General features: G+C 36.4%; 2 protein-coding genes and 1 long non-coding RNA gene across 8 annotated transcripts in view; 2 read left to right on the top strand and 1 right to left on the bottom strand.

The window, feature by feature from the left end:
• pdgfrb (platelet-derived growth factor receptor, beta polypeptide) overlaps positions 1-7,784 on the top strand; it is a 43,783-nt gene extending 35,999 nt beyond the window's left edge. Inside the window, exons 23-24 of one of the 2 annotated variants that reach the window (XM_087280560.1) lie at positions 2,554-4,007; positions 5,674-7,784. In XM_087280560.1, coding sequence (XP_087136686.1) covers positions 2,554-2,671 — 118 coding nt within the window. In that variant the 3' untranslated portion in view covers positions 2,672-4,007; positions 5,674-7,784. 2 annotated transcript variants of the gene reach the window in all.
• On the bottom strand, positions 6,678-11,340 carry LOC147840757 (uncharacterized). The gene is made up of 2 exons (XR_015507223.1): positions 10,089-11,340; positions 6,678-9,261 (listed from the first exon to the last, which is right to left on the bottom strand). It is a non-coding gene; the product is annotated as an uncharacterized LOC147840757 (long non-coding RNA).
• Positions 11,341-12,954: 1,614 nt separating this feature from the next.
• csf1ra (colony stimulating factor 1 receptor, a) overlaps positions 12,955-25,261 on the top strand; it is a 44,781-nt gene continuing 32,474 nt past the window's right edge. For 4 of the 5 annotated variants that reach the window (XR_015506894.1, XR_015506895.1, XR_015506896.1 and 1 more), the window contains exons 1-6: positions 12,955-13,019; positions 14,659-14,840; positions 21,103-21,384; positions 21,480-21,767; positions 23,858-23,994; positions 24,306-24,468. Coding sequence is in view for 2 of the 5 variants with exons in the window: in XM_087280786.1 (XP_087136912.1) it covers positions 14,789-14,840; positions 21,103-21,384; positions 21,480-21,767; positions 23,858-23,994; positions 24,306-24,468 (922 nt within the window). In the remaining 3 variants the exon portion in view is untranslated. 5 annotated transcript variants of the gene reach the window in all.

Genomic DNA, 25,261 nt, shown 5'->3' with positions numbered 1-25,261 from the left:
CCAATTTCCGTTTAACAGAGAGAAGTTTTTTTTAACACATTTCTAAACATAATGTGCTCTATTTTAACGATCTAGGCGCAAAGTCTAAAGTGCAGGGTGCAAAAACATTAAGGGCGTGTCTGAATTCACTTTTGCTATTTTAAGGACGGGTAAATTCGCTCTGCGCCGCGGTGCATGGTCTAAGAGCTTATTCTCTTTAGAGTTATAGACCTTTTTCATGGCTGCTGCATGGAGGGCGCCACAGCGTCTTCCGGTAGAATGCTAAAAACTTCCGTTTACAGCGTGTACAACTGGTAATTTGCGCTCCGAAAATGGGTTTCAATAACGTTTTTAACGGATAACAGAGTGTTTTTGTGACACACAACTTAGAAATGTGTCTGTTAAAGCCGTTATAATCTGGTGGTTCATAAAACATGTGGTTCAAGCGCGTCAGAAATACGAGAAAAACTTTCTCCTAGTTCACGTGTCTGCCGTCAGAAATACAGTATGTGTTTGCGTTCCCCGGCCTGTCAGCTGTTAGCTCAGCGGCTCTTTAACACACACACACTCGCACAGAGAGAGAGAGAGAGAGAGAGAGCAAACCAGAGTACTGGCATGAAACTTAACAGGTATGAAAGTCGTGCAATTTACAAAAATGACCACTAAAAGTCTGTTATTGATACTCTGCTGGCTGATTTGCTGTTCATTCTAATCGCGAGCCGTTTGTGTTTTATTTCGTGTGTTGTTTTCACCACGGTTTGTGTTTTTCTGTCATATGAAATGACACTAGCCTATATTTTCACTTTGTCACAGTTATTAAATCAGTGTGTCAGTGGCGCAGTACAGGCTACGTGTGTGTGTCAAACATTTTGGGGAACTACATTTGTTTGGGCTGGTTATATATTTGAAATAAAGAGAAAATGTTGACTTTAGCGATGACGAGGCTTCATTTAAACTGCAGAAGATGCCGTTTTCGAGGGGAAAATGCCTCACAGCAGCTGTTTTCCATCCTATTAGATCGCATTTCTGTAAATGATCAGTCCAGGAGATGCTGCTGATGGACAACAGTATTAGTTCAAAGAGGATAAAAGCAGGTAAAATAGATTAAAACTATCGTTTCAAAGCTGTCCAAATGTGACTGTTTACACGCATCAACTGCCGACCGGAAGTTCTTCGCATTCTCCTTGCACATACACGCAAAGAATAATGGGTTTTTTTAATAATTTTGCGTTCCAAGAAAAAGGTCTATTGGTGTGTTTTGAGAATAAACCAGCCAGTCCATGACACATTTGCTACTTACATGACAGACTTTGTAAGCAGGGCTTGACATTAACTTTTTTGATCACCAGCCACAGTGGCTAGTAGTTTTCCAGTGTTACTAGCCACTCTGCATTTTCACTAGCCACAATTTTGTTGTTGGGAAAATATTTTTATATGCCTAAATATGACGTTGACATGCTAAAATGACTTGATTTAGATTTTGTGTTTTGTCCACATGCGTCCTCATTCATTTCACGTTTTGTGAAAAAAAATTAAATGTGTCAAAACAAGCTAAATATAGCTGTTTATAAATACCATAACAAATATATATGGCTGTTTATAATATTACAAAACATTTCTTTTAAAAAAACAGAAAAACAATTGACTTTTAAAAATAATTATTGTCATGTATCAAAAATATGCACAGTAATCTGTCCTCGCTGAAGGTCTCTCAGATCACCAGTTAACTACACATAAATGGAGAGTTCATCTCCTATTAAAGCAATGTTGTTGTAAAAAAAATATTAAACCATATAAACAAAAAAAACCATAAGCAAAAAAAAGCAGGTGAAAAACATACTGTGTGATAATGAAAGGATGATCACACGGTTAAAGCCAATTAATAATCCATTCAAAGCGAAAGCAACCGGTGCTGCTTACAAAAAGACATATTTGGAGCTCCTAAAAACAGCAAGACTGTGGTTGCATTAGCATAACTTTTGTCTGGTTTATATGAAAGAGAACCGATCACGGTTGCGTTCCAGGCACGGTTGCTTTAAGCAAGGAAACAGGAGCGTGCACGCGCTTTAAACAGTCGCGCGCATCACATCAGCTGTTAGCGCTGATCATCCTCTCATTCGGTATTCACCTGCTTTCTATTGCTCGCGCGAACGCAATTGTTTTTTGTCAGTCGTGCTGTTTCTCCATTTTAAGATCACATTTGCACGCATATTGGGTCATCCTTGTAGTATATAGAACCCTGCTTTTAAGAAAACCACAATTTCAAAATTATTTTCAACCCGCCAAAGTGGCTAGTGGGAGTGACTGTCTAACCCGCCAAAGCTGAAATCTTCCCGCATTTAGTGGGTTGGCGGGTGTTAATGTTAAGCCCTGTTTGTAAGTGTAAAAACTGAACGCTTGACTAGTGAGAAAACAGTTAAACAGGGCATCTGCAGCGCAAGGATAAAGAACGAGCCTCCTCCATGACATTGGGGTACATTGTCAATCTGACGTCATGTTGAGCAGAAGTTTATCTGTGGCTGAAAAACACTTGCTGTGCATTTAACACTGAGCAAGTCTCTTTGTTTCTCTTAGCTCCTTCAGCTCTGACGAGGAGACGGTGTCTATGGAGGCCCCGAGCACTGAACCTGAGCGCGAGGAGCTGCTGACCGAACACTCTGGAAGTCCAGAAGTAGAGGAGAGCTTCCTGTGACACACATTCCGCTTCCTGTTATCATGACGTAACATCCTTATTGTATATTTGAGCGGGTTTCTTCAACAACCTTTGATAAATACAGTGGGGGAAATAGGTATTGAACACGTCACCATTTTTAAAACATATTTCTAAACGGGCCGTTGACTTGAAATTTTCACAGAATGTTGGGAACACGCATAGAAATGTATATATGCAAAGGAAACAAAACTAATTCTTTTACAAGTGAAGTCATTTGTAATAAAACCACAGGGAAAAAGTATTGAACACATGAAGAAAGGGAGGTGTAGAAATGTATGGAACGCCCAGACAGCAACTGGAATCTCTCAGTAGTTTTTCAGCAACCCTCTGGCCTTCCTCAGTGTAAATGAATAATAGATGATCAGTCCAACATTTACATTAGCACGAGCAGGCCCGGATTGGCTAATCGGGAGGACTGGGAGAATTCCCGGTGGGCCGGTCTGTTTTTTGGGCCGCGAGGGCCGGTGTCCCTAGCTGCTTGCACTCTCAGCAGTCACACTTTTTTCTTCTATTTATTTTTTTGACCATAGCTTTACTCTTTTTAATCATTATTTTACCGTAGTGCCGCACTTTTTATTTATTTTCTCGCAGCCCCGTGAGAAAAATGCAGCCTGCAGGTTAACTAACGTTAATGATGATGATGTAATGCAACTATCGCCCCAAACAGCGGCACCTTAGTGAATATAAGAATTCGAATTAAATGAATAAAACACCTGCTCAATGAAAATCAAATGATTCACTACATTAATAAATCTGACATAACTTGATCAGAAATCTAAAAATAGGAGAAAAAGATTGAGCCATCAAAAGAAAGTAGTGCTTTGAGCGCAAGTCATTAGTTATTTTTTACTCTCACTGTAATAGCGCCAATGTGGTCCAGTGGTAACACATTGCATTTCAATGGTATAGACCTGTGATCGAATCTCCCATGAAAAATCTTTTTTTTTTTTTTTTCGATTTTATTGTTAAGACATAAAATACTGTTAGGGCTGTTGAACATTTGAATTTCTAAAGCAGCAGTTTTCTTGAAAAAGACATGATAGTGCCATTAGTAACTGAATTGGAATCAGTCGTGAACTGAGGTGGGCCGGTCTGGCTTGAAACTCCAGGGCTGAAAATGAGTCCCACTCCGGCCCTGAGCACGAGGATGAAGAAGAAACCAGGGTGGACATTTCAGCAAGACACTGATCCAAAACACAGCCAAGGAGTGTCATGACATGTTTGTCCACCAGATGCCACTGTAGTTCGCCAGCAACCCCCAGCGGACTACAGTGGCTTTAGAACTACATTTCCATACATTCTTTCGCACACACACCTGGGGCCTGTTTCAGAAAGGAGGTTAACTGAAAACTCAGAGTATTTTAACCCTGAAATGAGAGAAACTCTGGGTTTTCCGTTTCAAAATGGCAGGTTTGTTAAACTCGAGAAAGCAGGGTAAGTCAAGCCTGTTTCTGAAAGAAAGGTAACTTTAACTCAGAGTCAGTTACTGTGGTAACTTACTCTGTGAATCTAACCTGGTCAGAAGCAGGTTTTATTCTCTAAACTCAGAGTTTCTGTCTGTCTCCTCCCCTTTTTTAAAGATGAAGCGGCATTTCTCGCCTTAGCCTTACATTTCCACACACCTATTTTTATGCTCATTTTGGATACGTGCATAAAAACGATTGATAGAAATGTCATGATGCACATAACTTTTTAAAATATGCATAAAAAACGCGCATAACTGAGTAGGATAAACTTTTATTCGATAGAAAATGTGCGCATAAACTACGATGGAAACACTTTTACTAAACAAATTACAGTATGTACATTAAAAAAAAGATCATGATCATATGATAATGAAAATGTGTGTAAATGGACAAACCAGCAAGCTGAGCACACTGTAACATGTCTTAAATATTGTTTTAGTCATTCTAAAATGCCTTAACTGTTTCAGTATTAGTGTATATTATTATTACCTCCGAACGTCTGGTGCGTGTCAAGAGTCTCCGCGTCTCATGGCTTCAGACGCCCCCACGTGTTCATTGTGTTTCAGCATTGTCTTCTGACATTGAGGCGCAAGTACATTAATTAGGCTAAATAAAGAATTAATTGACGCAGCTTCTTCTACCACAGTAAATTCTGTTTTTACTGTTGATATTTGGTGCCAGTTTAATCAGGAAGTGACGATTTTTTTCTCTTTGACTCGTTGGATGGAATTTTATTCGCATCTTTTATGCAATATGCCAGTTTTGCACATAAATTTATGTAATATATTTGGATGGAAACATAGCTATTGCCTACATTTTAGTCACACACAGAAGAACTGTACTAGAATGACTTATCCTTTTTTAATAAATAATTAAATTAAATTCACCTTCGACATGCACTGTAACTAGATTAATGGGATTATTATTCTTTCTAAAAAATATTTTTAGTACTGCTTACCTTCTAAATGTTATATTAACCTCTATCACTTGATCAATAAAAAAGGCAGACACACAAGTGCACTGTTAAATCATTTAAAACTAATAAATGTATAAAAAAGTTTAGAAAAAAAATATAAACGTCACAAATTACATTACTTATTTTATTATACTTAAATATTTAAATACTTAAAAAGTGAAATTAGGCATTAACTTGAGCAGCTGTTTTCCCACGCTAACTGTCTCTTCTTCACTGATGGTTGTTTCTTTTCAAATATATACACACTCATATTTGCTATAACTTTGCATGAGAACATCAAGTTCAGCTGGAGAAAGAAATTGTGATCTCTTTTATAAGATATTGCCATAGTCACTCGTAATGTCTACGCTCCATTGATAATGCCTTTTTAAAGTCACGGTGTGCACGCTTAACTCTGAGTTGGTCTACTCGAAGTTGATTGACCCAACTCAGATCAGCTGTTCTGAAACCGAAAACTCTGAGTTTTTAATCTCTCGGTAAATCAACTCAGAGTTCAAATTTAAACTCTGAGTTGTTTGAACCTCCTTACTGAAACAGGCCCCTGGTCTGTCATCTACACTGATTTACAACCACAGCTGTCTCCGTTCTCCGTTGATTACCTGGACTATATATTCAGTCATTCATCCTCCGTTTGTCAGTTGGTCGTTGTCGTCTTTGGTATGTTGTTCCTGATCCTTGCTCTTGTATCTTGTTATAGTCTAGTTCGAGTTTAATCTGTCTTAGTTTCTTGTTTTGTTTGTTTGTTTGTTTGCTATTTTGTTACTTTGTACTTTGGATTTTTGGATTTTTGTCACTTTTACTGCACTATGTGAAGTTTATTCATAAACTAATTTCGGGAGGATCACGTGCTTATGATTTATCACGGCTGGTCTCGAATTTGTTAATCAGTATCTTCCAATCATTTGAGACCTAAGCCACTATAAATAACCACAGTTTTCAATTCACTTTATCTTCGTTTGGAAGAAACCCCCTCCTCCCCTTTTTCCTCCTCCTTTACCTCTGACTGGGCGGCACGGCGGCCCAGTGGTTAGCACTGCGAGCCCCACAGCAAGCCCTGGCCCCCTAGGACCGGCGGATGTTTCTGTGAGGAGTTTGTATGTTTTCCCCGTGTCCACGTGGGTTTTCCCCGGGTGCTCCGGTTTCCTCCCACCATCCAAAGACATTCAATATACATAAAAAAAAACAAAAAAAAAAAACAAGCATTTATCTAACCCTTGTGTTCCCTTAGCTACAGCAGCGGGGGAGTTCTGAGATCCACCGAGCTCGGGCTCCTCTCTCGCTCTGCCAAACGGGAGGAAGCCCCGGACTCGAGGAGTCCTTGAGCTCGGGGCTCTCTCCCGGGACAGCATGCCAAACAAGCTTTTATAAATCATCAGCTAAGTGTGAACTCTTGAAACATCAATTAAACTGCACTTGGATTCTACACCTGTTTTTGTTCCTGTTTTGATCACCCTAACATGACAAGGAGACTCTCAAATACTTTTAGAGAAAGAAAATCAAGCCATGCATTGTTATTACACAAACAATAACTATTTTTTTAATATTTGTATTGTTTTTTTTTTGTTTTTTTTTTACCAAAATCTGATTCAATTCCATATCAACAGCTACTTTAGACATATTATTCCAAGGAAGGAAAAAAAACATGACGTGTTCAATACTTTTCCCCCCCTGTGCTCTTAAAGGACCATATGTGAAGGTTGAGGCTTCAGTTTGTTTTTCTATTCTTTTTATGAAATGCAGTATTAGAGACTGCGGAAGGCAAAGCTACAATCAGCATATACTGTACATTAGTTCTTACGCATAAGGTACACAGTTTAAAATCAATCCTCAAACTGTTGATCAGCACAGAAATGAGATGCTTTTAGATATTAGCTTTTAAATAAGTCGTTTTTGTACACAGTATTGCATATTTCTTTTCTCCGTGACGTTTGTTTTTTAACTTTCATGTCAAAATCCTTGTAGCAAACTTGCACTTTAATGTTTATGAGCAATCGAACATAACACACACACACACACACATGTGATCGTGATTTTAGTTTCTATTTTTGATTTCATTCTGTAAAGGGATTCGACGCAGAACACAAGACAGATGGTGTTTTTCCTCTTTAGGATGAATTGTGCAGCTTTTATTTTCCTCCCCTTTGGTATTCTGTGCTGTTTTCCAGTCATTATTTCTTGCAGCATAGAGAATCGATGTCTCTTTCATAATAAAAGTGCATCTGAATGACTCACGGTACATTAGAATCAGTCGTTTAGCAAATGTCTTTCATCCAGAGCGTTTTACTCGTAACATTTAACCAGTTCTTATCTTCAGATCAGTACAAAATCCAGTCTTTGAGTACGACCATGCTTTATTTGAATGCAGACACTTAATAATAATAGTTTGAGAAGGTGTCAATGAAGGCTTCGTCTTGTTTGTTTGTCTTGTTTACTCTCGATTATAACACTTGTTATTTGTATGTATGCACAAGGCCTTATTAAGTTGCACATTTCAATACAGTATATCACTTAGTAAGTAAAGTCACACACTCTAAGGTACCAAAGCTTTACTGTATGTATGTTTACGAGTATATTTTTGTATAGATATTTTGTACATTGGACTTTTACACATTCTATGTACGATAAACAATAAAAAAACTGTGATAAAGCATTTATCGTCTGTATTGTCTGCTGTTGTTGTGCAACACTGGAGATGTTGCTCTTTCATGGCTTGAGAAGCTAAATGGAGATATTAGTAATGCTTTACAGTATCAAATTGGTCGATAGCAGAGTTCAGCAAGAGTTCATTTGCTCTAGTGTCATTAAAGTCTCTAAGAATCATAGAGAGAGCTTGTGTTCATTTCTTAATGGTTTATTGTAGGTTTTGAATCAATATTTTATTCAATCATCATGTTATCACTCAACCTTTTTTGAAAATAGGCTAACTTTACAACTCTGCCAGAGTTAAACAGCTGCATTTTGCCATTTTTGAATCCATTCAGCCAATCTGAAAGGAGCACTTTTAGCTTAGCTTAGCATAGATCATTCAATCGGATTAGACCATTAGCATCTCAGTCAAAAATGATTAAAGATAGTCAATAATTTAAATATTTAAAGCTTGGCTCTTTTGAAATGTTTGAGACCCAGAAAGCGGCTGAATGGATTCAAAAATGTTTATGTAGTAAATTATATAGTTTTTGTAAAGTGTATTATACAGTATAGTCTTTATAATTCTTTGTTAATAAATAGCCTACTGTACTAGTAACTGATTGACTCTAATAAATGGTATACAAGAGTAAAGGGCTCTCTAAAATACTTGAATGTTGATTGGTTAATCGGGCCTCAAGATATGTTATTCCAAAGTCTCCTTAGGTGTCTATTCTATAGGGTTATTCACGCTCAAACTAATATAACACAAGCTCTCTGTGTATTCATCCTGGCCAATACTAAAAGTGAGTATATTGTTAATATTATTATTTATTCATTCATTCATTTTCTTTTCGGCTTAGTCTCGTTATTAATCAGGGGTCACCAAAGTGGAATGAACTTTTCCAGCACATTTTTATGCAGCGGATTCCCTTCCAGCCGCAACCCATCTCTGGGAAAATATTAATATTTATTTATGAGTATTACTGTGCTGTCACCTCACAGCAAGGTCGTTGGTTCGAACCCCGGCTCAGTTGGCGTTTCTGTGTGGAGTTTGCATGTTCTCCCTGCGTTCGCGTGGGTTTCCTCTGGGTGATCCGGTTTCCCCCACAGTCCAAAGACATGCGGTACAGGTGAATTGGGTAGGTTAAATTGTTTGTAGTGCATGAGTGTGTGTGTGTGTGTGTGTGAGTGTGTGAGTGGATGTTTCCCAGAGACGGGTTGCAGCTGGAAGGGCATCCGGTCCATAAAAACGTGCTGGATAAGTTGGCGGTTCATTCCGCTGTGGCGACCCCGAATTAATAAAGGGACTAAGCCGACAAGAAAATGGATGAATGAAGGATGAGTATTACCGATCAGAATCAGTCACGTGGCTGTTTTTGATTGGCGCCATCTTGCATACTTACTACAAGATTTACGAATATATTATTACAGCTCAGATCAGGATTCAAATCGTTTACTTTTGTGGATAGTAGCCGTGTAATAAGCGAGTAAATGTACGTCTACGGTGGTTGTTTAAACAATAGGCGGTCATACAATCTACCCTAGTTGAACAAGCCTATTTGATTTTCAGAAACAAAACACTAACGTTATTATATTTGATATATATATATATATATATATATATATATATATATATATATATATATATATATATATATATATATTTATTTATTTATTTATTTATTTATTTTAATTTTTTTTTGTGGGAACACCCTTAACAACGAAAACAATCAAGTTTTTTCATCATTTAAAAAGAATCCCTGCTGGCATTGCGTCATCGCCTCTCATCGTCGAAGAAACACATGCTGGAAAGCAAATTGTCAGGTGAGTTTTATTTATTTATCTGTTTCTATTTCAGGTGTGGTATTTTATGTGAGCAGTTTGTGATTTATCAGCGAACTTAATTTAATCCGTGAGCAGGTCAGGCTGATTTTTTTATGTATTGTCACTGTCATCAGGGACTATAATTTATGGCGGTAGGATGGAATTTAACAATTTTACTTTATAATACGCATTTTATTCACATATTGGGTTATATATTAATACACCGTCTAAGTTTAACATTTTATTGAAGGGTATTTTATCATCAATATAGCCTATTCCTTATTCAGAAAACGAAACATCTAGATTAATTATTCTTTTCAAGTCGATGTATCTAAAAATCTATAACAGGCCTGTAACCAGCCTGGTGAAAGGGTGGTTCTTTTTGCTTATTCACCTCATTTTCTATTTAATTATGAGTTTTAAATTGGATTTTAGTGACTTTTTAAGCACTGTTTTTGCTGGATTAGCTTGTCGCATGGTCATCATAACCACATGGTTTGACCAATGCATTTCCTAAAGATTTAGAAAGAAGAAATATGAGAACAGTACTTATTTTTGAAATACAAATTTATTACATAATTTATCATTAGAAAAAAAAATAGAAATCTGTAAAGGTTTTAAATTAAACACTGTAGCATTGTCATATGTGGCCAGCACATTTAATTTTCCTCAGTCACTGTAATGTAACAGCCAATGCAGGATTAAAGCCATCTTTTGAGAGTTATTTTCACAATTTATTATGACATAGTAGTCACAATAGGACAAATGAGCTCATGTATGGACCTTTGTCAGTGAGGGGTGGGTCTTTCGAACCACCTGAACCTCCTCTGGCTACAGGCCTGTATAATTTCATTGGCTGTATATCATTTACTTTGTGGTCTCGCACAATACATGTGTTATGTTAATACTGCATCATTCAAGGCTGCAGTGCAGTGGATGCTGGATGTGTAATGATTAGCTTTTGAAAAGTGTTTACAATTGCATTAATATTTAGTTTATATTTCGACATTCTTAATCAGATAGCTGTCCAGAAAATCTAAATAAACTGAGATAAATTATCACAGATATTTTTTTATACACACAAAAAAAGAACATAATAAGTTTTGGACCTTGTTTACTGTTGGTGTCAAAATTATTAGCCCTAAATTCATAATATCCCTAAAATGATTAAGAATTCAGGGTTCCACAAAATCCATTCATGTTGTCTCAACACAAATCGATTAAGTTAACTTTATTAACTTAACGAATATAAGTGGATATAAAACAATTAAGCTTTCAATTTAATTGTGTTGAGACAACATTCAGTTAACTTCAGGGATCCCGCAGTGTTTTAAAAAAAAATTAAAACAAACTTTTAGGCCTTAAAAAGTCTTAAATTCACTGAAATATTATCTTGTAGGTCTTACATCATTTTAAATAGGTCTTTATTTTCCTTTGTCCAAGTAAAGCAACCCAATCTGGATGACATATATCTAATCATCAACAATCCATCTCAATAAAAACTTTTTTTTATTGCAAAGAGACACAATTTATTTAATAGCTGTTCGACATCTTACAGCAATTTCTCTAAATTAAATTCTATAATCAGGGAAATAAAATAAAAAAAAAATAAATAAATAACAGAGCAACATATCACGTTACATGAAACATTATACTCAGTCAATTTGGACTAAAAGCCAACAAATGTATATTTTTGATTGTTTAAGCAATTGTCTTTATAAGAATATTTTTTAGCAATGTTAAACTTGTCATTTAAAAAAAGAAAAGAAATATTGTGTTTAAAAAAACAAAAAAAAAAGTGTATAAAACTAGAGTTTTCTTGGTTTGACACATTAAAATATGCTGCTAAAAATACACTACTTGTCAAGCCTATTCAAGTTTTAGGAACAACAAATCATAACTTGTCTTCTAGGAGATCATTTGGTATCAGAAGTGGCTTATATGAAAGGCAAAGGCCTCTAGATTACGCTTATTTTACCAAATTAAAATGTGATGAAATAATTGTAAATTATTTAGTTAGGACAGTAAGGTTTAACTTTGCTTAGACAAAAGTCTTGTCACTTAACAGAAATAATGTCCAGTATAGAATTTAAAGTCATAGTGCAGGAGAAAAAGAGTTAATACTGTGTCTGACTCCATCATGAGCTTGGAGGACTGCATCCATACATCTCTGACATGACTCAAATCACTGATTAATAAAGTCATCTGGAATGGCAAAGAAAGCGTTCTTGCAGGATTCCCAGAGTTCATCAAGACTCTTTGGATTCATCTTCAATGCTTTCTCCTCCATCTTACCCCAGACATGCTCAATAATGTTCATGGTGACCGGGCTGGCCAATCCTGGAGCTTTGATGTGGAGCTTTGATGTGCTTTGATGTGGAGGCTGGAGTATGAGAAGGAGCGCTATCCTGCTGAAGAGTTCGCCCTCTCCTGTGGTTTGTAATGTAATGGGCAGCACAAATGTCTTGATACCTCAGGCTGTTGATGTTGCCATTCACTCTGCAGATCTCTCGCACGCCCCCATACTGAATGTAACCCCAAACCATGATTTTTCCTTCACCAAACTTGACTGATTTCTGTGAGAATCTTGTGTCCATGTTGGTTCCAGTTGGTCTTCTGCAGTATTGTTATGATTGGGATGCAGATCAACTGATGATCCATCAGAAAAAGTCTACCTTCTGCCAGTTGATCATCAACTAGAAGTCAACTTATTATTTGTTGCTCTTCCAACTGGGACCAATAACAAAACTTTTGTCAGGTAGTGTACATTATGTTTTCAGTGTGTGGCAACCGACCCGACCATTAGAAATAATCATTAGTGTTTAGCCCTGTATAACTCTAAAATTTAATTCATAATGGTCTTTAAATGGTCCTAAAAAGTCTTAAATTTGACTTGATTAAACCCGCAGAAACCCTGAACTTAAATCAAGTGGAATGAACGTAAAACAATTAAGTTGTCCTCAAAAATTGTGTTGTTTCAGCTCAGTTTATATAAGTAGTCTGAGTAAAAAACAGCATATGTAATTTTTTGAGTGCAGTTGTTCTGTGTTTCCTTCAGCGAGCCCTCTCCATCTCTATCCCGAAAAAACAAAACACAGAAAGAGCCTGAAAGTGAGCAGAATCGATTATGTGTCGGGCTAGTCAGCAAACGCAGTGTTTCTTGATGTGGTCTCAAAAGGAGCTGTTGATGGGCTGTTTTTCACATGTAAACACAGATGCTCTGCTCTGTGATCATGAGTCTGTCTGAACACTGGCCGGTTTTGTTCGCAGAGCTCCAGTGCTCGGGATCACATTTGTTTCACTTGAGGAGCGCGATGTCGACGGGAAACCCAAAGCATCATGGGAGGGGGGGTGACGGTTTGAGACCTGCTCTGCTTCAGACCTCAGATCAGCAGCTGAAGATCTGGAGCACTGAGGATTTACTCACACTCAGGTAAATAAAACGTGCTTTGCTTTGCATGTTGTGAACAAAAGATTTGCTTAGCTTGTGGTTTTGCTTTTATTTTGTGCAATACAAATATCTGAACATTGTTTTAAATGGGAAAATCTGTGAGTTATTCTATAAAGAATGATGCGTTGTGTTAGAAACATTTTGTTTTGTTGTGATACATGTATATATACTGTTGAAGTCAGAATTATTAGACCCCCTAAATTATTAGGTCATTTATTTTTTTCCCCAATTTCCGCTTAACTGAGAGCAGATTTTTTTCAACACATTTCTAAACATAATAGTTTTATTAATTAATTTCTAATAACTAATTTATTTTATCTTTGCCATGATGACAGTAAATAATATTTGAATAGATATTTTTCAAGACACTTCTATACAGCTTAAAGTGACATTTAAAGGCTAAACTCAGTTAATTAGGTTAACTTGGTAGGTTAGGGTAATTAGGCAAGTTATTGTATAACAGTGGTTTGTTCTGTAGACTATCTAAAAAAAATAGCTTAAAGGGGCTAATAATTTTGTGCCTAAAATGGTGTTTAAAAAAATTTAAAGTGGGTTTATTCTAGCCGAAATAAAACAAATAAGACTTTCTCCAGAAGAAGAAATATTATCAGACATACGGTGAAAATTTTCTTGCTCTGTTAAATATCATTTGGAAAATATTTTAAAAAGGAGAAAAAAATTCAAAGGGGGCTAATTATTCAATTATTAATTAATATAATTTCACCAGATGATTTGAACTTAGATCGACTAGGATGATCAAGTGTTTTTCTATCCAGCGCATCTGCATAAAATATAATAAATTACGAGCATTTGTAACTGAGCAAAAATATTTTAAGTGTAACAATATTTCAATGAAGATTTAAATTACATGGTCATCATAATTGTATAAAAAATGTTTTTCTAATACTTACAAATGGTGTGTGTGTGTGTGGGGGGGGGAGGGTGCAGCGCGGCGCGACTGTTCAGACTGACACTGACACAAGGAGATTTGTTTCTTTTGGTGACGGCAGAAAATGACTGAACAATAATTTGAACAATAGTTGTTGTTTTTTTAAATTAAACAATTTAACATTTTTTGTGTTTATACACATGTAATAAATACACATGTCACTTTTATTATTATAGTTTTTTTTTCAGAAAAACTCTTGTTTGTTTATATATATATATATATATATATATATATATATATATATATATATATATATATATATATATATATATATTTTTTTTTTTTTTTTTGGCATAATTGCATAATTAACCTTTTTTCATACTCAATAAATGTTTTTAATTATTATTGTTGATTTGCGGATTATTTCTGCCGTCAGCTGATTTCTTCTTGTTGCCACATCCTGTCAGAATATTATTGTAATATTATTGTTTGTTTGTTTTTTCAGAAAAACTCTGTATATATATATATATATATATATATATATATATATATATATATATATATATATATATATATATATATATATATATATATATATATATATATATATATATATATATATATATTATTTTATTTTTTATTTTTTTGCATAATTGGATAATTACCCTTTTTTTATACACAATGAATGTTTTTAATTATTATTGTTGATTCACGGATTATTTCTCCCGTCAGCTGATTTCTTGCTGTTGCCACATCCTGTCAGGCTGAAATGAGAAGTCTGTACTGAAGGAGTGAAAGATCAGTCTATATTTCCTCTGAGACGCTGAAGACTGCTGAATGGTTAAGCAGGAGCAGCTCTGAGATGTTCTTCGCGCTCTTATTCCTCATTGGGATCCTGCTTGGTCAAGTTCAGGGTAAGAACATCAGCGATGATAACCTTACTGTAAACCTGCAAGAAGATCTCAAGGGTTTATTCCCTGATGGATGCTCACAGTTCAACCTAAAAATATAATTTACTCACCCTTGACTTGGTTCAAACCTTTATGAGTTTCTTTCTTCTGTTGAAAGCAAAAGAAGATATTTTGAAGAATGTTGGAAACCATTGACTATTTTTTTTTCCTAAAATGGAAGTTAATGGTTACAGGTTTTAAGAGTTGTTCAAAATATCTTTTAACATAATAAGAAAACTCAGGGTTGGAACCACTTGAAGTAGAGTAAATAGAGAGTAAATGTTCATTTTTGGGTGAACTATCCCTTTAACAGACACAGCAACAAATGAATGCTTTAAACATTCTCTGAATTAGTTTATTTTTGTATGATCATCTGTGAATTTGTGTTTTCTGTTGTTTGTTTTTGTATGTGTGACTCTGTCAATCAACTAATACCTTTGCAAATCAAATTTTCTGGGATGAATGAACTGACCTGAACCTGAACCTAACCTGAACCCGATTGAGTCCTGATGTTTAAAATATAAAGTTTTATACATTGAGCAAGCATAAAACTTTAAATTTTATATGTTTGCTCAAGATATAAAAGCTTTACACTTTCAAGTTTTATATTTTTAGCTAAATTAATTATAAAATATATTATGCAAATATTATGCAAATGTTAAATTTTAATGTTAAGTAAATATTCTGAAAGTAGTAAGATAAAAAAGGTCACACTTTACAATAAGGTTTATTAGTTAATGTTAATTAATGCATTTACTAATATGAACAAACAATGAACAATACATTTACTACAGTATTTATTCATGTTAATAAACGTTAGTTAATGAAAATACAGTTGTTCATTGTTAGTTCATGTTAACTCATGGTGCATTAACTAATGTTAACAAGCATGGACTTGGATGTTAATAATGCATTAGTAAATGTTTAATTAAGATTAATAAATGCTGTACATGTGTTGTTCATGATTAGTTCATGTTAGTAAATGCATTAACTAATGAACCTTATTGTAAAGTGTTACCAAAAAAAATAACACAATAGATGAACGTTTAACTGAAACAATTTAGAAATGAAGCATTGCAGGATTGATGTATAAAAAAATAAGGTTTTTCTTTTTAAAAAATGTTATTAAAGATGAGAAATTTGCTTAAATTTGCTGACAAAAGATAGGTCGAAAATCAAAAGTTGGGGATGAATCTACTTACAAGAGATATTAGATACCTAAAAATGAATTTCAAATCAATACAATGATTATTTAAACTCAGAAATTACTAGTAAATTTAACAAATAATTATTAAGAAATGGCGATTAACATTTAAATTAAAGAGAAATTTGGAAGTAAAAAAAATAAATCATATTTTTACTAATGTTTATTTCTAAGCACATCATCATAAATGGTACTTTTTGTTTGCGTTTATATGAATCTGAAGCTATTCTTGATCTGTTTTTGTTCACTGCAGATATATTAAATTATTAAATTTATTATATATAATTTATTAAATAATATTAAATTTGACATGTTTTCTGAATGAAATCGAAGTATTATCAGCGCTGTATTGTGATAATGTGGTGCTGATATTAATGTTGAATTATCGCTCATTGTCATTTATGAGTGCTGTGATTAAATCTGTAAATATTTGAGGAGAGATCATTTGTCATGATGTGAGCAGCACTGATGGAGAGCGGTTTACTGTAGTTCATTTGATATTAGTCAGTTCATAATAAATATACAAATCTCATTAAATAAAGATACATTTACTGTAAATGCACGACGACTTAAGACTATTTTAGATGTATAAAGTAAATAAATACAGAACGTTATACTTAAAACAAGTAGCAGGGTTAGAAATAAAAGTTATTTCGCAGGTAAAATAGTTGTATTGTTCTTAATCTGTTGATTTCTTTTACTTTTTTAAGTAAAAGCTCACTTAAATGCATGCAAATTTCATTGAGTTATTAAATAAAGAATAATAGCATTGTCTGAATTACACTGTATAAATATCAGTTAATCAACAGTATTTTGTGATTCACAAGTGTTTATTTACAGTTGTGAATTGCATTATGGGATGTTGATCTCTGCTCTGTCAACTTCTGATGTTGAAAATTCAACTCTACAGTTTAACAAAGTGACTTTATTGACATTTTAATCAATAGTATAATGTATAAGAGATCAAATATTGAGAAATAAGTCTGTAAAATCACCAAAAAAAAGAAGTACTGGCAGTTTATTAAAAAAGGTTTTGTAGCGTAATACAATAATAAACACCATCTTATACAATATATGTTAATGTCAGTTTTATTCACAGTTGAAGTCAGAATTATTAGCACCCCTTTGAATTTTCCTATCTTTTTTAAATATTTCCCAAATGATGTTTAACAGATTCAAGAAATTTTCACAGTATGTCTGATAATATTTTTTCTTCTGGAGAAAGTCTTATTTGTTTTGTTTAGGCTAGAATAAAATCAGTTTTTAATTTTTTAAACACCATTTTAAGGAAAATTTATGAGCCCCTTTATGCTATTTTTTTCGATAGTCTACAAAACAAACCATCATTATACAATAACTTGCCTAATTACCCTAACCTGCCTAGTTAACCTAATTAACCAAGTTAAGCCTTTAAATGTCTCTTTAAGCTGTATAGAAGTATCTTGAAATATCTAGTCAAATATTATTTACTGTCATAATGGCAAAGAAAAAATAAATCAGTTATTCGAGATGAGTTATTAAAACTATTATGTTTAGAAATGTGTTGAACAAATCTTCTCTCTGTTAAACAGAAATTTGGGAAAAATAAACAGTGGGGCTAATAATTCAGGGGGGCTAATAATTCTGACTTTAACTGTATATAGCACTATTAAACACAACCAGAGATTGACCAATGTGCTGCACAGTACACATCACAACAAAGAAACATAAAAAATTATAGCTAAAATGGACTATCATTAGACTGCCGAACTCTAAATGCCACATCAAAGAGGCAAGTGTCAACCTAGATTTAAAAACAGACAGAGATAAACAGATCTAATACAGAGAGGCAGAGCATATTCCACAATGTAGGATCAGCTACTGTGAAAGCACGGTCAGCCCTGCATTTCAGCATCCACTTAGGAATGCATAACAAACTCTGATTAGATGACTGAAGAGACCGAGCAGGGGTGCATTTCCAAAAACCATGGTTAGCCAACTAAAGTCGCAAGTTGTGTCATTACAAACACAGTTTGTTGATTTGGTGTTTCCCAAATCCATCTTTCCAATGAACATTCGCAAACTGTGTCTAGTGTCTAGCAAAGTGCTAAATAAATGTAAGGAAATATTATTATTATTATGTCGCAACTGTAATAGCACTGCAAAAAATAAAAATAATAATAATGATAATAAATTTTGCAGTACAAATATGTAAACCTACTCAAATCAAGATGCATTTCCTTGAGAATCAAAGTGACACAATATTAGTTTAATAGTGTAATATAATAGTATTTTATTTTATTTGTTATAAATATAATTTTTTTTTCTACTATTACCTGTCCGCTCCTTTTGGTCTTCTCCTTGTTTTTACCACAATTTTACTTCATCCAGATCAGTTTATAAATTTCAAGTAAATGTATCATCTTCATTTTATTTATTTATTTTTTAATATTACTGAGGATGAAAATCACAGTTTTTTTCTTCTTCTTGTGGTAAATTAAATGATCAATTGATTCGTTTTTGATTTGTTTTGTTGTGGCCGTGGTAGAAAGAGACAGTTTCTTGGGGTTTTATTGTTACACAGGCAGATGATAAATAATTTGTGTGTGCGTGTGTGTGCGCGCGCGTGTGTGTGTGTGCGTGCGTGCGCGTGCGAGTGTGTGTGTGTGTGTGCGTGCGTGTTACCTATGTAATGTCCCCACTTTTCACAAAAACAAACACATGTGTGTGTGTGTGTGTGTGTGTGTGTGTGTGTGTGTGTGCGTGTGCGTGTGCGCGTGCGCGTGTGTGTGCGTGTGTGTGAGGATAGCAGAAGTGAGAGCAGGATCAGGATGTCTAGTGTGATTTCGCAGTGCAGATTACTGATTCCTCATCATGTTCTCCAAACACACACACACACACACACACACACACACACACACACACACACACACACACACACACACACACACACACACACACACACACCACTTTCATTTCTCCTCATATTTCATCCCTCACTTCAACACATTCACATCAGAGAGCTGGAGTAATGCGCTGAGTTTCGGTTTTATAGAAGTGTGTCACATCTGATCAGTCTCGTAAATTTAAAGGTTAATTACAAAAGGACACTTACAATCTATACGATGTCATGGGTTTATGCAAATCCGAAAGGAACTAGATGACCATGGTGATTGGTTTAGGGTTTCTCTGTACTTCCATTCGTTCATTTCATTTTCAGCTTAGTCCCTTTATTAATCTGGGGTCACCACAGCGGAATGAACCCCCAATTTATCCAGTATATGATTTGATAACATATGCTATGTGGGGGGGTGGGCTTGTGCCATAATGGGCGACGTCATGGGGTCCTTGATGTTCTTGTACTCATAAGGGTTTTTGAACCGCACTCAGGATGCTGTCACACCTAGATTCAGTTGTTCCGAAACAGGGATTAAAACTGTTACATTGTTGCTCGTTGCTCTTGGTGCGGTTCGCTTTCAGACGGCAAAGTTTCTAAACGAACCAAAAGAGCTAAAACAAGTCACGTGTGAGTAAACTCTCCTCACATTGATCAGTTTCACGGTTTGTTTTGCTGAGTCCTGCTCAGCTGTCAGGGAGGTGGTAGTGGTTTGGTGGTGTTTGACAGGGTGCGCGTGACGTGTCATAAGAGCGAGGACGGATGCGTTGGGGAGGGGTGAGAAGGGTGCGCAATGTATTTGAGGACCGGGAGGGAGACGCGCCATTTCCGGGAGATTATCACTCGATTGCGGGCACCCGGGAGTCTCTGTGCCTTTGCTGGAGACTAACGAAGCTTCCGGAAAACTTGGGATGTCTGGAATGACCTCCCGCCCTGCTCATAATTATCTCTTCATATAGCCGTATGCCTATTACATATCCATAATACACTGTGATTTATCCGGGCTCGGATCGTATCGCTTTCTCACTACAATCGATCCGCTCCAGAGTTTGTTTCAATCAACCAGAGATCTCGGAGCGATTGTTTTGGCGTGGATCCAAGCGCGATTGCTGGATTTGCATATGCCAAACGAACCATGCTAACTGGGCAAATGAGACAGGTTCCGAAAAAAAAAGTCCAGGGCTGCGTTCGAAACCGCCTACTACTCAGTAGGTGCTGCATTTGAATTTAAACGTACTACTCGGCCGTTAGAAAAGTGCGTTCTATACAGTATGAATGTGAAAAGTATGAATGGAATTCGGACGAACTACATCCGCCATTTTGTCATGGTCACGTGACCTACCTGCGTCAGTTGTGTCGCTTTACTTCCATTCATGAATTCGTTTGCGAGGCATCATGGGATAGCGCAGCATGCATGGGATGCGCACTCCGGAATCTCGCCGGAAGTAGTAAGTCATCCGGGTACTTCTCGCATACTAATTTTCGAATTCTATGAATTTGGACATACTACTCGGCTTGCATACTGATTTTGGCATACTATATAGTATGGAAGTATGCGGTTTTGGATGCAGCCTAGGTGTGAAAGCCTCCTTAGTCTAACCTGTCACCCAAGACGTTTTTGCCTTGTGAGACTCTACCTGGAGCATTAGCCCCCAACAACATAGCTCTTAGGATCACTCAGCTTTTGATTTACCGGTCAATCTACGTTCCTACTCTCACCTATGATCATGAGCTTTGGGTCATGACCGAAAGGTCAAGACCATGAATGCAAGCAGGCGAAATGAGTTTCCTTCAAAGGGTGGCCCCTTGGAGGATCTGGAGGAAGTGTCTGGGGAGAGGGAAGTCTGGGGTTCTCTCCTAAGACTGCTGCCCCCATGATCCGGCCCAGGAAAAGCGGTAGAAAATGAATGAATTAATGAATAAATGTCATCAAGATATGACATTTCTACTGACAATCAATATTGGTGGGTGAGGAAAACCAAACTTCTACATCACGGTGCGGTTAGCTTCAAAATCACTGGCATTTGGATCCTAGTTTAGGATCGCTCCAATATGACTGTGGACATACTTTGCCTATGCACATTTCCATCCAACGTTCAATCACACGTACTGCATCATCAATGTCTGTTGTGTGTTTTGATCATCAGGTTGGTCTGAACCGCGGATCAGACTGAGCTCTGGTGCTCTAGCCGGCACAGATGTGATCCTGGAATCCGGATCTCCTCTTCAGCTGGTCTGTGAGGGCGACGGTCCAGTGACGTTTCTTCCCCGTCTGGCCAAACACAAGCGCTACATTTCCAAAGAAGTGGGGAAAATACGCAGTTTCCGCGTGGAAAAGACAACGGTGGACTTCACAGGAACATACAAGTGCGTCTATATGAATGGAAATGATTCAAACTTGTCGTCTTCGGTTCATGTGTTTGTCCGGGGTGAGTGACTCTTTCATTTCTCCACACTTGCAGAAGCACATCATGATAGCCGTTGTGTTCACATTGTTCTTTAACCTCATCTGTGTTTGTTACAGACTCTCGAGTTCTCTTTGTTTCTCCGAGTACGTCTCTGCGATATGTGCGGAAAGAAGGTGAAGATCTGTTGCTCCCGTGTCTTCTGACCGACCCGGAGGCCACAGACTTCACATTTCGCATGGACAACGGTTCAGCAGCGCCCTACGGCATGAACATCACCTACGACCCCAGAAAAGGTGTCCTGATCCGCAACGTTCATCCTGGATTTAACGCAGACTACATTTGCTGCGCTAGAATCGGAGGTGCAGAGAAAGTGTCAAAGATATTCTCGATAAACATCATTCAAAGTGAGTTTCATTTACAGTGCTGGGTGTTTCCATACAAATCAGCTGACAGAAGCTCCACATTTTAAACAAACATTAAATTTTTTGGAAAATAGGGTCATTTTTGAAGTCCCCTAAAGTTAAATAGTTTGGTTTTACCGCTTTTGAATCCATTCAGCCAATCGTGAGGTCTAGCAAAAGCACTTTTGGCTTAGCATAGGTCATTGAATTGGATTAAACCATTAGCATATCCCTCAAAAAAGCACTTTTAGCTTAGCTTAGCTTAGCATAGATCATTAAATTGGATTAGACCATTCGACTTTAGACAAAGGAGCACTTTTAGCTTAGCTTCATTCATTCATTGATTTTCTTTTCGGCTTAGACCCTTTATTATTCTGGGGTCACCACAGCGGAATGAACCGCCAACTTTTCCGGCATATGTTTTACGCAGCGGATGCCCTTCCAGCTGCAACCCATCCCTGGGAAACATCCATACACACTCATTCACACACATACACTACGGTTAATTTTAGCATAACCAATTCACCTCTACCACATGTGTTTGGACTGTGGGGTAATCCAGTGCACCCGGAGGAAAACCCACGCGAACACCGGAAGAACATGCAAACTCCACCTGTTTAAGCCATGGTGTGACAGCAAAGATCCTTGATTATTCTGTTAGAATGAAAGTTTAGCTCCTACACTGTAAAAAAAATCTGTTATTTTACTTTTTTTTCTGTTGAAATACAGAAATTTCCTTAAATTTATATATTCGGTAAATTTTTCGTGTTATTTTACGGTAAATAACTGTAATTTGACAGCTGTTATTTAACTTTTTTCAAGTGGTGCTCGCTGCAGAGCCATTTGGGCAGAGCTGAGCTCCAGCGAGGGGGAGCTTGAGCTTGAGCTCCTCCTTTCTTGCACTTCTTCTACGAGTGATGTCACTGGGGGTAGGGTTAGGGGTGGGGTTGGTGTACGCATTAAAACAGCTGGAGCTCAGCTCTGCTCAAATGGCTCTGCAGCGAGCACGGTCTCCTTTTTTTCAGCATCCTAGCTGCCGGAAAAGCGTAAAATAACAGATTATTTTACAGTGTAGCATTTTATTTTGCCACTGGTCAAAGTACATGATGTAACTACACAATAATCAAGCTTTAAATAGGAATTTTATCAAATTTTTTTTTTTTTGAGCGAGATGCTAATGTTCTAATCTGATTCAATGATCTATGCTAAGCTAAAATAAAAGTGTTTACGCCAGAAGTAGAAATCAGCTGAATGGTTTAAAAAACGCTAAAACTCAGCCATTTAACTCAAGGGAGTTATTTAAAATATATATAATAAATAATAAAGTATTTTAAAATAAACAAGTGGCCCGTTCCTGTAAGATTTTCGTTCCTGTAACTAATTTCGAGAGGATCACGTGCTTATGATCAACACGGCTCTTTTTGCGTATGATGCTTCAAGCTTGACACCACTTTTTCCCCACAGTTTCCTCTTTGCAGTAATTCTCAAGCTCCATCAGATTGGATTTTGAGTGTCAGTTTACTTGTATTTCTCCATAGATGCTCAATATGGTTCTAGTCTGGGCTCTGGCTGGGCCATCCAAGTGTCCCACAGGCTATATTTTTCATCTTTACTTCTATAGTGCTTTTTACAATGTAGATTGTGTCAAAAGCCATAATTTAAAATCGTGGTACATTCAAGCAATTCAGACAAGCAGGAGAGTAGTGTAGAACAGTGTTTCCCAACCACGTTCTTGGAGCACCACCAGCATTGCATGTTTTGGATCTCTGCTTTGTCTGTCACACCCATTGCAGGTCTTTCAGTCTCTGCTAATGAGCTGATGATCATGGTTAAGGAGACATGAAAAATCTGCAGAGCTGGTAGTCCTCCAGGAATGTGGTTGAGAAACACTGGTGTAAAAAGTGGTATAATTCTAGTTAAGTTTAAATGACTTAGTGTAAAATCGATTTTCTTCAAGGATGTACTGTATATTGCTGCATTCATCTTTTCCTCAGTCCTGACTAGTTTCCCTGTCCCTTCTGCTGAAATTTGGAACAAGATATTGTAATTAAAAGCTACAATTTTTATTGTACTATTTGTTTGTTTGCATTCAGGGTTACGTTTTCCACCGTATGTGTACCTGAAGAGGAACGAGTATGTAAAACTGGTTGGGGAGAGACTTCAGATCAGCTGTACGACAAATAATCCAAACTTTTACTACAACGTCACATGGACACACTCCTCAAGAATGGTATGAGCTTTTCAAGTTAATGTATGAAAGTATATAGTCATTGCCATGTTTCAACAACAATAATCAACACTGCATGATTTCTGAAAGATGATCTGACACTGAACACTGGAGTAATGGTGTTGAAAATTCAACATTGAAGCAGAAGAATAAATTATATTTTAAAGGATATTAAAATAGGACATGCTTATTCTAAATTTAAAATAATATTTCACAATTTTTTGTGCATTTTTAATCACTTAAATGCAGATTTGGTTAGCGGAAAAGATTTATTTGAGCATGTAGGATAACTGTTGTACTTGTCTGTTTATTAGCTGCCCAAAGCAGAGGAGAAATCAACAATGGAGGGCGACCGTTTAGCCATCGAGAGCATCCTGACCATCCCGTCTGTCCAGCTGTCGCACACTGGGAACATCACCTGTACGGGTCAGAACGAAGCCGGGGCTAACAGCTCCACCACACAGCTGCTGGTCGTAGGTGAGATGATTGTTGATGTTTGTATCCTTTAAAGGGGACTTATTATGCAAATATCACTTTTATGAGGGGTTTAAACACAATTGTGTGGCAGAAATGTGTGAATATAACCGGTCCCTAATGGTTAAAAATAAATAATTCCATTTTTTATAATCAGACTTTTTTATTGCCATTCTCCCTTTGTATGTGTCATCAGAGTGGGAAAGCCCTGCACATTAGTGACAATTTCTCCCTCATTAGCATAAACAGCCCTGAGTGAGAAGCAGCCGTCTGCCATTCGTGTTTTCACTGTAGTCTCCATAGTTGACCTTCTTCTAAGCTACTTGTTTTAATATTTTTAGTTCTTTACACAAATAACATTAGTCCTGTTTTGAATCTGCCACTATGCTCACATGTAGGCATTTGTAGCTCCGCCCTCATTTGAAATTCTCATTTGAATTTAAAGCGACACTCACCACAAATGCATAATTGGGATCAAAGCCTAAAAGAGGGCATGTTTAAAGAGTTTTAAAAACATATTTGCAGTGTATTTTGAGCTGAAATTTTACTAATGCAAAACCCCATACTGTGTGCATGAACAAACAGATACATTTGTTGTTTTTGGTCCAAACGCTTTGAGTATGTCACTCCCATTCAACCTAATGTCTTTTTTTTTTTTTTGCTATAGAACTTTAAGATTTATTTTTTACTGTAAATATCGCTTCCCCACTCCTCTTTCTTCTGTAAACAGAGAATAAGATCATGCAAAGGGATATGGTGTTCTGTTACTGTCATTAAGAAATACAACAAAGGCCCA

This window comes from Danio rerio, chromosome 14 (genome assembly GCF_052040795.2).
Source record: "Danio rerio strain M-AB ecotype USA chromosome 14, GRCz13ab, whole genome shotgun sequence".
In the NCBI taxonomy this organism is placed as follows: Eukaryota; Metazoa; Chordata; class Actinopteri; order Cypriniformes; family Danionidae; genus Danio; species Danio rerio.
The sequence above is the reverse complement of the archived record's forward strand: the minus strand, read 5'-3'. Positions and strand labels throughout refer to the sequence as shown.